The 16,047-nt window shown below is 44.6% G+C and overlaps 2 protein-coding genes and 1 long non-coding RNA gene across 3 annotated transcripts; 1 reads left to right on the top strand and 2 right to left on the bottom strand.

Moving 5' to 3' along the window:
* Nucleotides 1-5,831: 5,831 nt before the first annotated feature.
* On the bottom strand, nt 5,832-7,164 carry LOC125527136 (uncharacterized). The gene is made up of 3 exons (XM_087529740.1): nt 7,034-7,164; nt 6,835-6,844; nt 5,832-6,740 (listed from the first exon to the last, which is right to left on the bottom strand). The coding sequence occupies exons 1-3, from the start codon at nt 7,162-7,164 to the stop codon at nt 5,832-5,834; spliced, it is 1,050 nt and encodes a 349-aa protein (XP_087385866.1).
* A 929-nt stretch (nt 7,165-8,093) lies between these two features.
* On the top strand, nt 8,094-15,808 carry LOC125527135 (uncharacterized). The gene is made up of 4 exons (XR_015609527.1): nt 8,094-8,494; nt 8,601-8,779; nt 14,240-14,355; nt 14,435-15,808. It is a non-coding gene; the product is annotated as an uncharacterized LOC125527135 (long non-coding RNA).
* Nucleotides 8,763-13,256, bottom strand: LOC125517150 (wall-associated receptor kinase 5-like). Its single transcript, XM_048682340.2, has 3 exons — nt 11,369-13,256; nt 10,881-11,030; nt 8,763-10,484 (listed from the first exon to the last, which is right to left on the bottom strand). The coding sequence occupies exons 1-3, from the start codon at nt 12,267-12,269 to the stop codon at nt 9,316-9,318; spliced, it is 2,220 nt and encodes a 739-aa protein (XP_048538297.1). The 5' UTR covers nt 12,270-13,256; the 3' UTR covers nt 8,763-9,315.
* Nucleotides 15,809-16,047: the final 239 nt, after the last annotated feature.

The raw sequence follows: 16,047 nt of genomic DNA, 5'->3' as shown, positions 1-16,047 counted from the left end.
GCCTCCTCTCCGCCACCTGCATCGCGCCCGGCCGCGCCACCGACGTCCGCACTCGCCGCATGCTCGTGCGACCGCGCCCCCCACCCCCACCCCCGCGTGCTGGCCGCCGCTCGGGCTACGGCCACGCCCAGCGCCCGTGTCCCCGTTTGCCCGCCAAGACCCCCTGGCCCAATGACATGTGGGGCCCGGCCCCCAGAACGTTTTTTTAAAAATTAAATAAATAAATAAATAATACAATAATTAATTAATTAAAGAATTAGTTAAGTTAATCAATCATAATTAGTTTAATCTAGTCAGTAATTAACCTAATCAATTAACTAAACTAATTACATCTGATTAAGTTAGTCTTAGTCTATGACAGATGGGTCCCACTGGACCCATCGGTCAGGTTTGACTCTGGTCAACGGACTGTTGACCGCTGACGTCACCTCTAGGTCATGCTGACATCACCAGGCACTGTTCTGGATAATGCTGATTTAAAATAATTAAATAAATCTTAAAAATAAATTAAGTCTTTTAAAATCAATATAAAATAAACTGTAGCTCGGATGGAAAAACTTTGTACATGAAAGTTGCTTAGAACGACGAGACGAATCCGAATAGGCAGCCCGTTCGTCCGCCACGCATCCCTAGCATAGCGAACACGCAACTTTCCCCCTTCGATTCATCTGTCCGAAACGCGAAACACTGGGGATATTTTCCCGAATGTTTTCCCCCTTCGCCGGTATCACCTCCTACTGTGTTAGGGCACACCTAGCACTGCTCATTGTCATGTCATGCATCGTTATGCATCTGTTTGCGTTGTATTCATTGTTTCTTCCCCCTCTTCTTTCCGGTAGACTACGAGACTGACGCCGCTGCTGGTGCCCCGATCGACTACGCTGTTGACGACCCCTACTTACCAGAGCAACCAGGCAAGCCCCCCCTTGATCACCAGATATCGCCTATTCTTCTCTCTACTGCTTGCATTAGAGTAGCGTAGCATGATACTGCTTTCCGTTAATCCTATTCTGATGCATAGCCTGTCATCGTTGCTACAGTTATTAATACCTTACCTGCAATCCTAAATGCTTAGTATAGGATGCTAGTTTATCATCAGTGGCCCTACATTCTTGTCTGTCTGCCATGCTGTACTATCGGGCCGTGATCACAAGTATATACTTATATACATCTTATATGATACATGTGGTGACTAAAGTCGGGTCGGCTAATAGAGTACCTGCGAGTGATTCACGGATTGGGTCCGAAAGGACGTTTGTCCTGACGGCCCTCTGAGTGAACCTTTGTGTCGGAGCGACAAGGTAGGTTGAGACCACCTAGGAGAGAGGTGGGCCTGGCCCTGGTCGGCGTCCGTGGTTATTTCAAAATAACACGCTTAACGAGATCTGGGTATTTGATCTGAGTCTGGCCATTGGCCTATACGTACTAACCAACTACGCCAGAATAGTTATGGGCACTCGACGTCGTGGTATCAGCCGAAGCCTTCTTGACGTCAGCGACTGGGCGGCGCGCGCCGGGTTGGACTGGGACGCCTGCTCTTGTATAAGTGAGGCTAGGCCTGCTCGCCGGCCGCGTTCGCAACATGTAGGTGTGCAAATGGGCGATGGGCCCAGACCCGTGCGCCATAGGATTTAGACCGGTGTGCTGACCTCTCTGTTGTGCCTAGGTGGGGCTGCGACGTGTTGATCTTCCGAGGCCGGGTATGACCCAGAAAAATGTGTCCGGACAAAGGGGATCGAGCGTGTTGGGAAATGTGGTGCACCCCTGCAGGGAAGTTGATATATTCGAATAGTCGTGTCCCTCGGTAAAAGGACGACCCGGAGTTGTACCTTGACCTTATGATAACTAGAACCGGATACTTAATAAAACACACCCTTCCAAGTGTCAGATACAACCGGTGATCGCTCTCTCACAGGGCGATGAGGGGAGGATCACCGGGTAGGATTATGCTATGCGATGATACTTGGTGAACTTACCATCTACTCTCTTCTACATGCTGCAAGATGGAGGCGGCCAGAAGCGTAGTCTTCGACAGGACTAGCTATCCCCCTCTTATTCTGGCATTCTGCAGTTCAGTCCAGATATACTACCCCCTTTCATTGATACCAATGCATATGTAGTGTAGCTCCTTGTTTGCGAGTACTTTGGATGAGTACTCACGGTTGCTTTGCTCCCCCTTTCTATATTTGATTGTTGCGACCAGACGTTGGAGTCCAGGAGCAAGACGCCACCGTCGATGACGACTGCTACTACTCAGGAGGTGACTACTACTACGTGCAGGCCGCTGACGACGACCAGGAGTAGTTTAGGAGGATCCCAGGCAGTAGGCCTGCGCCTCTTTCGATATGTATCCCAATTTGTGCTAGCCTTCTTAAGGTAAACTTGTTTAACTTATGTCTGTACTCAGATATTGTTGCTTCCGCTGACTCATCTATGACCGAGCTCTTGTATTCGAGCCCTCAAGGCCCCTGGCTTGTAATATGATGCTTGTATGACTTATTTTATTTGTAGAGTTGTGTTGTGATATCTTCCCGTGAGTCCCTGATTTTGATCGTACACGATTTGCGTGTATGATTAGTGTACGATCGAATTGGGGGCGTCACAAAAGTATTTTCCTAATGAATATTTGTCTTTTTAGAGATTTCAAATGGACTATCACATATGGATGTATATAGACATATTTTAGAGTGTAGATTCACCCATTTTGCTTCGTATGTACTCCCTCCATCCCATAATGTAAGACGTTTTTGACACTAATGTAGTGTAAAAAACGTCTTACATTATGAGAGAGAGGGAGTAGTCACTTGTTAAAATCTCTAGAAAGACAAATATTTAGGAACGCAGGGATTAGATAAGATCTTAAGGAGCTGCCTGTGTTTGTCCTTTCGCTTTTTTTCTTCACAGAGTAACACTGGGAGGGTTGGGGTGGGCGGCGGTGAGGACATGATCGCACCGAAGCTATCTGATACCAAATTGGTAGGAATCGGATCCCTAACAAGGCATGGTCTCAGGTTGTAGGGGTGGAAGAAGGGATGGCCTGGAGGAAAGTGTGGTCGCCTATGCTGGGGCGCCGTCATTACGTGCGAGGGAGCAGGGGCGGCGGCTAGGGTTAGGTCTCCCGGCTCCCTAAGGAAGCGGAGCAAATATGATTGCTTCTTACTTAATCCCAAAACGGGTCCTTACACGAGTTTATATAATCCTCCTAATAAGATAATTGGGCTAAGCCTCTAATAACGATAAGATAAACTGTGCCACAACTAACTGGGCTAAGCCCCTAATATGCCGGTCATAGAAGCAAAGTAACACTGCCGATGCACTCCATTAAACTGAAACTGAGGTAGATGGCCAGCCCACATAATCTGGTTGCCATCCCCTAACAGAGCGCCTCACACATACATTTTCCTTTTACATTGTCATATGCAACACAAGGCAATTATTTAATTGTCATATGCTTGCTTCAGCTTGTTGAAGCAGCGCCAAAGCTTCAATCCTAGATACAACTGACAAGTGGGCTTGCTTGCTTAAAAGGCACCAAGCAAATGAACCGCGAGAGTAACCCAACACTAATTGCTAATCCAAGCAAGTCACCTTGTCCTCATACAGAACATAGATGATAGACAGGTAAGTTTACAAAGGCCAGCACAGAGGGCCAAATTATGGGTATAGCACATAATAGACCCCGTGAACAGCATAGAAATTGGAAGAACCTACAGCACCATAACCATTTTCTGCATCTTGGCCACCGGAATTCAATCCTAGAGACCTGCATAGCAGCCAATTTATCAGTCAAAGTTAAAATTATGTATCTCAATACATTCAGAGAAAAAAAATGTGGATGTTATGTATCTCAACTTTTTGTATGACTCAAACAGTAAACATTAACTTTACTGGTACTGTGGAAATCATGCCAAATGCTCTGAAACTAGACCGTCTCAATAGTCAGCATCAGCGGACAAAACCAACATTAGAAACAGAGAACCGCTACAGGAGAACGGTTCATTTTTATCACCACACCTTCAACTCTTATTGTTAGCATATATTGTCAAGTTTATGACTTCATCTGTTATTCTGTTCTCAGTGAAGGCAAAAAAAAAAAATCAGTGGTCCAAATAACTCCATTACAGGGAATACTGGACATCCTAGCTTATCGAATCATTTGAAATGTTCCTTGTTATCATGGGCACGCAAGGGGCTCATGTGGCAACAAACCAAAACCATCTAGTTTAGAGCTCATAGACATACTTTTCAGAAATGTACGAGCTAGCTAGTCGCTCACAAATACAATTTAATTGAACTCATGTAGTAGAAGCCTCAACCAAGGGATTGTGCATTGTCTTATTAATAGACACAGTTCCCTCGGAACAAAATAGATGCATTATTCTTTCTTCACAACAACCAAAGCAATGCTTTGACCACTAGTTTACTGATAATATTAATATGTTAGTAAAAATACAATTTGTGACAAAAGCAATGTTTACAGTGAATCTGTTAGTCATGCCATTTCAATCATATGTTTATAAAGTCTTAAACACCTAAAGTGACCAAAAGTGCAGAAAATAGACTGCCGGCAAAGCATTGATACATATAGCTTGGACCAGACAAATCATGTTAGTGGATCATGGCAGATTACATATGCAAATTAGATAGACACTGAGAGATATGCTGAGAATAATATTTAAGCAAACTGCCTTGCACTATGCACTAGAACAATCATCCGTAAAACTGCTATAAATTGAGAAAAAGGATAAATAGAAATACAAAAATTAATGAAAGCATACTCTTCGAGTATTCTGACAATCATCAGTTCACTAGGTACAATAATGACCCAAAATAAGCAGCAATGTGAAATGATATAGTTGTCCCGTTTATATGAAGGAAGCATGAAGCAAATGATCATGCATGGTTATCAAATACTCCCTCCGTTCCTAAATATAAGTCTTTTTAGACATTTTAAATGGACTACAATATACGAATGTATGTAGACATATTTTAGAGTGTAGATTCACTCATTTTGCTCCGTATGTAGTCACTTGTTAAAATCTCTAGAAAGACTTATATTTGGGAACAGAGGGAGTACTTACGTAGAGGTAACACCATATAAATCGCATTAGAATTCGATAGATCCATAACCACGAAAAACAAATCAAAGGCATGAAGCAACTAGTAGAAGTAACACAAACAAAAAAATACGTCCATGAAGAACACAAAAGAGAACATATTGATTATGTTACCACTTAACATATTCACAAAGAGGGGAATGGTAATGAGTTTTGAGTCATCTGGGAGCTAGATGGAGAAAAAACTGCATTATCAGAAGGAACTGGGGGAGTACTAAGGAGGAGGTAAACTGAAAGCATGGCAGTTCGATTGCACAGGAAGGCAGCCGGAAGTATTCACATCCAGTAGAGAGGGGATAGAACATTAGCAAATAAAAGAGAAGTGAGGTGGTTAAAGGCATAAGGAAGAGAAGCAGGGCCTAGAGAAAACGTCAAAGATGCAGTCTGCCATCAATGCAAGGAGGTGACCGGTTGAACATGTAAGCAAAGAGTTGTGAATGATAATAAACAGATGAAGACAGTTTGCAAGCTCTGACTTGAACAACAAAAAGAAGTGAAACTAAACAATAGACCAATTGCAGGCCATTGCCTGGCTGCAGAGAACATACACAAATTATATACCACTAACAGATTTTTCTTTTACTACAGAAAACAATCGCTATATGTTGAAGAGGTCATCAAGCAGCAAAAGGAACAAGTGATATGACACTACTTAAACTTGTTAACTCAACAGGAAAGGATGAACCATACATGCCATGAACCAATTATCAAAAATTAAATTGGTTTTGTTACAATGAATATCTGAAGACATGCTTTACCTGCCGCGTAGACACTTCTGAATGGATGATAATGAGAAAGGGGGTAGGTTCCAGAAAGCTTCTTGAACTTCATTGACTCAAGCTGGACCATAAAGACGATGTGATCTGTCCACACAAACACCACATTATTTTCCTCCTCGAGCCCTGGTATCAACATGTCAGTCTCCTCAGAATTCAGAGAAAGTAGCTTGTCCAGTTCAATGGTTCTTCCAAGCCCCCATGAAGCGACACCATCACAATCAGTGTTCATCTTCCACAATTGGATGCTGCAGTCTGTCTGGGTGAGTAAACCAAGGCCACCACCCTCTGCCCGCATAATCAAGAACATGTACTGGCCCTCTTCAAGGATATGCACCGGCACCTGTATCACAGCTAGGCTTTGCTTCTCCAAATCAAACTCGAGGATTCCATCCATATTCCCAGCAAGTTTCCAGTAGAGGGAATCCCCAACCAGCACAGCAGGCTTGTCAGTAGAAACCAAGGTGGGAGCATCACTCGTTAGAACATCAGGTGGAAGCTGTGTTGAGACGAGATCACCCCATGTGCCGGTCTCTGACGAGTAAACACAGGCCAGAGCACGATGGTGTTGCTCGTCGTCGTTGTCTGCCACTGCCAACACCACCTGGAAGTGCTGGGCATCATCTCCGGTGGCACGAGCACGAAGCACCGCCCCGTTGATCACTGTCTTCTCTGCATGTGCCGCAACCCCCGGGGGCACCACAAGGCGGTGCTGGTCGCCGGTGACGGGGTCCCACACCAGGATCTGGTTCTTAGGTTTGTTGGAGACGAGCGGGATGTGGTCGGTGGAGTCGAAGCAGCAGGCAGCCCAAAATGAAACGTGGAAATGGATCGGCCCAAAGTTACACTAAAGATAGCCTTTTGTATCTTTTTTTTCCTCCCACGAGTGTGTATCTACGGCCTACGCTATCTAAATCTGTCCTATTATTAAAAGAGCAAACATGAAATCCCCTATAGGCACATCAAAAAAATATATATAGAATTACTAGGGACGTCAATTGATCACATTTGACGGTATCTTTCACACAAACTAATGTCTCAGATTAAATATTCTATCGATGGACCATCTCGCGCACTCTCTTGGTCCTCAGTTAGTGGGGGTATTACTATCCTATAATTTTCTTTCTATCCTTGCGATACCTTCCCACTCTTCTTGTGTTGTCCGGACATAAGTATGGATTGCGGATGTTGCCCGCCGCAACTCCTCTGCTGTCCCATGGGCACGAGCGCGGATCGCCAGCGCAGCTGCCGTTGGTCCTCTCCTTTCCCATGGGCGCGAGCGTGGATTGTCGTCGTCGCCGTCCGCTCCTCTTCTACTATCCCATGAACGAAAAGCACTTTCACAATCACAGAGATCAGGGACTTGATCTCTGGATTAATAAATTCTTGATTTGTAGGCTTGCGTTGTTGACGTGGTGGTTGTTATGTCTTGGGTTGGAGGACCGGGAGCACCTCGTCCATGTTCGGACGCTGGCACACTCTCTAGTTTGTGCACGCATCCAACTTCAGCAGCTCCTCCTTTTTCCTTCTCCATGTGCTCTCGAAGTCTGTCGGGTCACGGATTATTAAGATGGAAATAGCTCGCATCCAAAGCTGGATCTGAGCAGAAGCTAAATAGCCGAGTTTTGATGATCGGGCGTCTGATGATCCGTCGTGCGGAAGGAAGCCTATGGAGGAGCGGCTCATGATCCACCCCTACGATCGGCAAGATAGCCGACAGCGATCGTCACAGCGTCTGAGTGCCAGCCTTCCACGCTAGAGATCTAATCACTGTTATTGTTTATCTGTGTCTCTGTGCTTCTAGAGTAGTAACAGTTAGAAATCTCATGTCCAAGATTAATTTTTATATGTATTTGTACTTCTATTTCTGTGTCGCCGTGCAACTTAGAGAAGTATATATGCCAAGTTTATGAGAACAGTACATTTTGAACACTGAATATGATCAATTGCGTCAAAATCTAGCATTGGCTAATCTTCTATTTGCACGGAGAACTTCTCATTGAGAATGCTGGGTCACCTGACATGTTCTCAAAATGATGATTATAGACTTATGATTGAGCCACCTTTTCTGTTCCTTTTCTTTGTCTAACTTTTGTTTCTATAGATAGAATCATCAGCTATAAGATTCCTCTCAACGTATTCTTCTATTTTCCACCGTGCGATGGGGATCCAACGGCTTTCGAAAAAGAACAGCTCCAAGATTCCCGTGCCGCAACTTTAAACCACACCGGCCTGGGCACTCTACGGCGGCGGCGGCGTGCGCCGCCGCATTCCGCCCCAACCCGGCGGGGTCCGTCCGCCTGCTCCGGCGAGGTCTGCCCACCTACTCTATCGACCTCCTCTTCAACCACCCGGACCTCCTCCCGCCGGCACCCCCCGCGGAAACGGCCTCCTCCGCCGCCTGCCTACAACGCCGATGCGTTTCTCCGGGCGCGCGCAGATGGGTGGGCCGGAGTGGCCCCAGCCACGGCCAACGGTCTCCGCGGACTCCCTCCCCTCCCCGCCCCGCGGCCAGGAACCCGCCGAGTTCGTCTTCGCCATTCGGTCTATTATTCCCCTTCTTCCAGTTCCGTTCAATTGGATCCCTGCGGTCATACTCAGGTTGCTGAACTTTATTTTGTTACATCATTCTACTTCTACATTTTTTCAAATAGACCACGTAATGGTTCTTCAGCCAGCATCCTAACAATTTTCTTTTGTTCATCAGGAGTTCAGGACGGGATCCCGTTCAGGACATCCATGCAGGGACTTGAACTCATGGACATGGCATCATCCTTATTACAAGAGATATCCCCGGCCGGCCGGCGGCTGTACGGTGACGCAAAGAAGCTCCCTGCCTCAGAAAACAAGCGAGGGTGTGTGTGTTAGACTTATGGCACAACTGAAGTATGTCTCTGCATTTTGTTATCCTATGTCTTTCTTATCTTATTATGTGTTTATAGAGGCCAAATGTAGGTTAGGGGCCTATAATACATCGTGTCCTGAAATATAATGGTGAAAATAAAAGAATTTAGCAAGTGATGTATGTATTCTCATGAAAAATGGAACATCCAACCAAGTGAGTGAGCCCAGCCCACACGACCGAGTAAATCAGTGAACTTTCCTGAAAAAGGAAAAGTAAATCACTTGACGTAATCGCACAGTTTCAATACCAAACTCGATCACATTTTCACACCCAGTCCTCCACTGATCTTCTAGTGATTTTGGAAACTTCTATAAAGCTCGCACAAGTTCAAATGGCTAGCACTGAATGTGTCCACATTTTGTACCACGATACATTTATTCTTGCTAAATTATGGTGTCTCTATGTAATACCCAAGGGTCCAAGAGAGTCTAACACTAAAATGCAACATACAGCTAAACGAGGAGAAGGTTAAATGAACAATGAAAGTGCCAAAGCATAAAATTCGCTGTGTTTTCGTTCACCTCATAAGGTAAAAACTGCTTGGATTTATGGGCATTCTTTCATCCTTCTCTGTGCACTCAGAGCTTTGTTCTGTTTCAATCAGACCGAGAAAGCTATCTCTCTCAGTATCACGCTGTATCCAAGGATGCCTCGAAAACTTCCTTAATCTGCTAAGCTCCTCAGATACCTCTTTCATCGAGGGCCTATTATCACTGCACATTTCCAAGCATTGCCTAGCTAGATCTGCTACCCCTACAATCAACTCCATATTCTCATGATCTTTTATTTGATTGTCGAGCATATTATCAAGATTGTTCCCCTTCATAGCCAGCAGGAAACTCGACGACAGGCTCCGGCATACCTCAGGACCTTCAAGTTTCAGTGGCTCCTCCCCTGTTAGGATCTCTAGAAGAACAACACCGAAGCTATAAACGTCGCTTTTGTCTGTCAAGCAACATGTCTGCATATATTCAGGGTCCAGATAACCACATGTCCCTTGAACCATTGTGACGAACTGGGCTTTGTCAATTGGTGCTATTATAGAAGCCCCAAAATCTGACACCTTTGCCATGTAATTCTCATCAAGAAGGATGTTAGAGGTTTTCACATCACCATGTAGAATTGGTGGGTTTGCGTAGGAATGTAAAAATGCAAGCCCCTCAGCTGCCTCATTGACGATCCTTAGAAGAGAACTGAAAGGGAGATGCGGTTTACTGTTCTTGCCGTGAATAAGATCAAACAATGTTCCTTTTGGGATGAACTCATATACTAGCATGGGGACTTCCACCTCAAGGCAACATCCCAATAGCTTGACTATGTTCTTGTGATTGATATGGGAAAGAATCAACATTTCTTTGCCAAATTCCTTCTTCTGCCTATCATCAACCAATGCACACCTTTTAATTGCCACTTCAGTGATATCCTTAATTATTCCCTTGTACACAGTGCCATTGCCTCCATGTCCAAGAATCTGGTTTTCGTCAAATTTATTTGTTGCTTGTTTCAGTTCTGCTTCAGTAAACACTGTAAATGAAAGTCCCTGATCTGATTTCATCTTCTCAAACAATAGCATCCCTCCGTGCTGCTGAAAATACTGTTTTTTGACATTCGCAAGCTTTCTTCTCTCAAATATTACACGTATGCAGAAGATGATAATCACTAGAATGACAACGCCAATGCTAATGCCTGTAGAAATCAACATGAAAGGTGTTTCTGTTAGTCAAATTGATCCCACAATGTACATACTAAAAAGCATAGAAAAAAATTGCTGTGGTAAAGTGGACTAAACGGTAGTGATGCAATATAATTATACCTTCTAAAAAAAATCACGGATGCTTGTTTCTGGATTCACTTTTTGAGTTTTTGTCAATTTTCCTCATTTCATTTATTTATTTTAAAGCTTCCTCGGATAGACTTGTTGCACGCCCAACACAAGGAGACACATCAACTATGTGCTTGCCTGGGCAGTGGTAGTTCTACTATTTGGGCCCTCTTTTGCTAAATGTCATTAATATCTTTACGTACTGTTGGCCATTGTTTTCTACACAAGAAAGCAAATGCTAAAAACATCTAGTGGTTTACCTATGATTAGGGTGATGTCTGGGTTACAAGATTTTGTTTCCATTACAAACTTTCTGCCTGGAGAACATGAACAATAATACCCTCCAATAGTGTTGTGGCATGTTGCAGACTTCGGGCATATACTTGAATTCTTCTCACATTCATTGACATCTGCAGCAACAAAGAACCAAATTATTTGGGGTCAAGTGATTGATTGAATAGTAATGCATGGAAAAATCGGCATATGTGTATTGACAAATACAAATTTCAAATGGCATAATGAGTGTAACGTTTGCCATTCTTCCACCAAAGTAAAGATAAATTACATTGTAGAGAGAAAAAATGAGGTAAATGTCCTAACTAGATCTAAACTATAGATGAAAAAAAAGGCAAAACAGATTGTAAACTCAAGTATTTCCAGGCATCAAAATCAGGACAGACAGCAAGTAATGATATTTCCCTTAACTATTACTCCTCATAAAACGATTGCACATGATCTAAAGGTGAACAGGGATCAAGTAAAGAAATGAACTTGCCTCTGCATCCGTCAAAGAGGTAAGGGTTCCCTTCATATCCGTCGGTGCAGTTGCATAGATACCCTTGGCCGTTAGTCGAGTTCACACACGTGCTGTTCCTGCTATGGCACGCGTAAGAAGGCATGTCTCTGGCCACTTCACAAGTTGCATTTCCGACCACCCAGTCCAGCACCAGTGGCTTCCGCCCATCGTCAGTATCATTGAACCTTGTAGTGGTTATGAAGTTCGAGCTGAAACTAAATGTCTCTGTCTCCACCATGGCGGCGTAGCTACATGGGTTGAAAAGCGTACTGTTGGAATTATTGTAAACATCATAAAATGTGAACATATAGCCCCTTAGACCCTTTGGTATATCATTTTGGCAGCAGCCTGCGCCAACACAAGAACCGTTTGTCAGTGCTGCCGGGCTCTCACACACTGCTGCGCATGCTGTCGTATACTTTGCACTGCTTCCCAAGTTGTTGATGTATGCGAGCGTGTTGCATCCAATAACTATGAGCTTGTTGTGTAGATAGGAGAAGCGGTACGGGCTTCGTGAGAAGTCAAGGGACCAAGCTTTCTGTACCATTGATCTTGTACTTGTATTGTAGCAGTATGTCGAGATGTCGGATAAAACTCGGACTTGACCGAGGGGCACTGAGATGCTTAGAACCTCCACATTCCGAATGAACAAGAATGGCTTGTAGATTCCATTAGCAGTCCTCCTGCAGATGATCTCAAAGTCTCTAATAGCACAGCCAGTACCAATACCAATACCAAACGGATAAGGGATGTCGACATCACCACATTGTGTTTTGCATCCGGGGCCAGACTGCGCTGATGTAGAGGCTAGGTGCAACATGACTGCGACAACTAGCAGTGGCAGGAAAGCCATGTTAATTGTCTGAAACTGGAGTTGCCCAGAAGATTCTGCTGCAGAGCACTACAGGAAAAGAGGGAAAAAATAGTGAGCAAACCAATGGCCATTCAATTCAACTCTAAAAGTTGTAGGCGACACTTCCTGTGTACTCTTCGTTTCTATGTTGTCGAAATATACCTGAAAGTTTTAGCATGGTTGAAGAATTTTAACAATGCTTTGTAAATGTCAAGCTGCTATAATCTTGTAGATGAAATGCTGTGAAAATTTCTGTTGAGCTTGCAATCTTAATATATAAATGACAGAAAAATATATCTCTACTCCTAATGGAGCAGTTGGTAGTCTCGCTTCCAGGTTTTTTTTCGTCCCACCACTTTCGTCCGGTTTTTTTTTCGTAGGTTAACCGTCGTAGATTTTTTTCGTCGCCTCTCCCACTTCATCGGTTTATTTTCACTTCACCCTCTCACACAACGAAAAAAATGAACGGATCAGAACTTTCCATACTGACGCAAATTATTTAGTAATGTCTTTATGTAAAAGAATCAATCACAATCAATCTCTAAAGATCAAATCTAAATTAATTAATCTTCATAACGTTTGTTTCCTTCCGAATCACGTCCATAACTTTCCTTCCTTGTTTGGGCAGAAACTGTTTGGTAGCAGAGATTAGGAAGCTTCCTATGAGTGTAGTAATAGGAAGTATTCTTTTTCTTGATGATTCGTTTCCATGCATGATGATAGTAAATTAGGCCAACATTCACCACTATTTATCAACGTCATCAATCGTATCCATTCCTACCAGTTTTAAGGAAATCTGCTCGCTATGTCTTTTTTAAGGGGATCCGCTCGCTAAGTCGTCGTCCCACGTTATTTTCACAAGCAATTCCCCTAAAAAAAGGCGTGGGTATTGATAGTTGAACGCTCGCTAGGTTTTCCGCCTGTCCCATCCTCGCGCTGTGCCGCCGCCACCCGCCGAATTTCCAGCCGCCCGAACCCGTTAACTTCGCCAGCCATCGGGTCGACTGCCCCCGCCCCAAACCCCCATCCCCGAGCACTAGCTATCGCCGCGTTGCCGCCCCAAGCTCCACGCCACCGGGAACGAATCAAGCGCCGTCCTGACACCGCCGTCGCCGGCCCAGCACCTCCAGCCTTGCATGGACAGATTCAATGTGCAGTCTCCCTTGCTGTCTCACCTTCTGCCAGCGCATGCAGCGGCGGGGTTGGACGTGTGCGTGCTTGCTAGCTTGCTCTCCGTGCGTACGTACTTGCTCTGCGTGCGTCGCACCGGCCAATGCGCATGATGCGTGTGTGCCTGCTTTTCTGTATGTGTATGCCAGCGTCATGCGTGTGTGCGTTGCTGTGTGTGTATGATATAGATGGCCCGAGTGTGTGCATGCTGTGCTCTGCTCTCTGCTGATCTATGTGTTGGTGCTCCTGCTATATGTTCATGCCATACAAATGAAATTTCTGTTAATCTTCTGACATGTTGAGTTAGTTCTCTGTGTCTTCTGAGGGGGTGAATGCAAAGCAGTCTATTAAGCCAGGCACTATTGCTGAGCTAAATTGACAAAAAAATATTGGTAGCCATAGTTGTAGTTTAAGTAGTAGCGAGTTGTTTGATATGTATAAAGAGCCCGTTGCAACTGAGCCCGTTGCTAAATTGACAAAAAAGATCGCCAGTGTCACTTGATATGTATGAAAATATTAAATGTGTTATTAACATGATTAATATTGAACTCTTAAAGTTAATGTGGCCCCGTTGCAACGCACGGGCGTTCTTCTAGTTAATACTAGAAGGCCTTTTCATCTTTTGTTTGACTGTCTGCATGTCTAGATTCGAATTATGCAAGAAATTGCTTCTCGCCTTTGGATTTCTGGCACTGAATACACATGCATGCCTTGTGCAAATATGAAGACCGTGTTTCCGAGTTGTAAGTTTTTGGTTGTTTGCACAGTTAAACAGTCCAGTTTTTACTTCTTAAATACAGATAATCCTTGGCCGGAAGATTTTGCTGCTGTCCAGGCCATCTTGAAGACGTTTGGTGATGCATCCAGGCCGAGAACTAAGATGTGAAGAGTGTGGTTTATCCTACTTCCTGTGATGGTATCGATTTATCTCATATGCTGTGTGATTTTGGTGGAGTGCAAGCTTACTGGCCATGGGTATCTGGGTTTGCCTGTAGGGTTCGGAAAGCCGAGCTACAGCCAGCTGTGCTTGACTAGGCTACCGGCAAGCTCTCGCCATGTAAAGAGCGACATCTCAACAGGACTGGAAGACTGGTGCTAACTGGACGGTGAGCCGGTGACTGCAACTGCTACCTATTTCCTAACCACCTTGTGAATTGGAAGCGAGTGTGCGCGCCAAAGATGTTCAGTCGAGCCGTTGGGCTGTGGCGGGAATGGTTCAGGTGGGTTGATGAGAAGAGATAGACAGCTCTTTTCCTGCCGCACCCCCATCTCCCTTGGGAATGGCAGCTTGGCCATTCTCAGGAAGGACCATTGATTGGACGGGGATGCTCTTTTTTTGGTGCCGGAAATCTTGAGGCTGGCACGGTACAGAAGTTGTCGGTTAAGGATACGAGGGTTGCAGCGGATCAGTTCGAAGGTGCGGCTGGGCCAATTCATGCTAATTTGAGTGGCGTGCCGCACAACGGCGTTTGCCGCCTGTGTGATCAGGAGCAAGACAGCGCTGCCCATCTGACACGGAGGTGCTGTTACGCGAAGGAGGCGCGTCATTGATTTCAGAATTCCAACGCTAGAGTGTGCTCAATTCTTTGTCGGAATTGACAATCCGGATATGGTGAAGGAGGATTTGCTTGGACGGCGGCTCGCCGAGGCAAGAAGAAGAAAATCTGTAATCAAATACTCCTAGGTAGTGGTAATTTCGAACAAAAAGTACGTGCGGTCTGCGGATGTAGTTGGGTTATGTAAGGAGGATTTGCCCAACTGAAGCGGATCGCGGTGTGCAACAGCCCTGCTCATGATCATGAACTCATCCTGAATCAGTGGCCGTGTTCTGCACCCGTCCGTGACTCTTTTTTCCCCTCCATCCAAAGAAAAAGGAGTAGGGCCATTTTTGTACTGTCCTTTTCAGAAGGTAGACTTGGCCAAACTCCTCCATTCGCTAGCTTGTTTTGTTCGCCGGGCGGCCAGATGGCAAAAGCTCCCCTGACTTATGTCCATGGAAGTTTGGAAGCAGGTAAACCAGGCAGCAGGATCCAGCTTCCATTTGACTGAATCAACAAAATTAGTTGTGCCAATACTCTTCTTGCCGGCGAATTGGCAGCATACACTGCCCATGGAAATAATTAGGACTTGTATAATGGCTGGGGTGTGGTGCGCAGTGTGCTCGTCTGCCGTCGACGACACTTGTAAAATGTAGAGGTAGCCACCACTCCAAACACATATAGTACTACTTACACATCATGAACAAGGGACTCCGAACAAATTGGATTGATCTATTCATGATTCTACAATATTGTAATTAAAGTCCTATTTCTGAATATTTAGAAAAGGACAATGTAAGAAAAATCACATCGCCAGTGACCTTGTTTCCAAGTGCGTGCGTTGACTTGATGAAACCCGGCTTACCAATACATTTTTTCTACAGTATGGCTTACCAAAAGATTGTATACAATATTGTAGAATTTGAAGAAACATACTAAATGTTTTTATAACAAACATGTACATGTGAACTATATAAAATATAATATGTTATTAATGCATTTTTTGGGAGAGAGGCGTTTTGGAGGCCGAGCTCCATGGAGGCCTTTATTTTTGAAAAATTCAAATTCAA

Source organism: Triticum urartu, chromosome 6A (assembly GCF_056163025.1).
Source record: "Triticum urartu cultivar PI428250 chromosome 6A, HENAU_Tu73, whole genome shotgun sequence".
In the NCBI taxonomy this organism is placed as follows: domain Eukaryota; kingdom Viridiplantae; phylum Streptophyta; class Magnoliopsida; order Poales; family Poaceae; genus Triticum; species Triticum urartu.
Note: the sequence above shows the minus strand (reverse complement) of the source record. Positions and strands in the feature narration are given on the sequence as shown.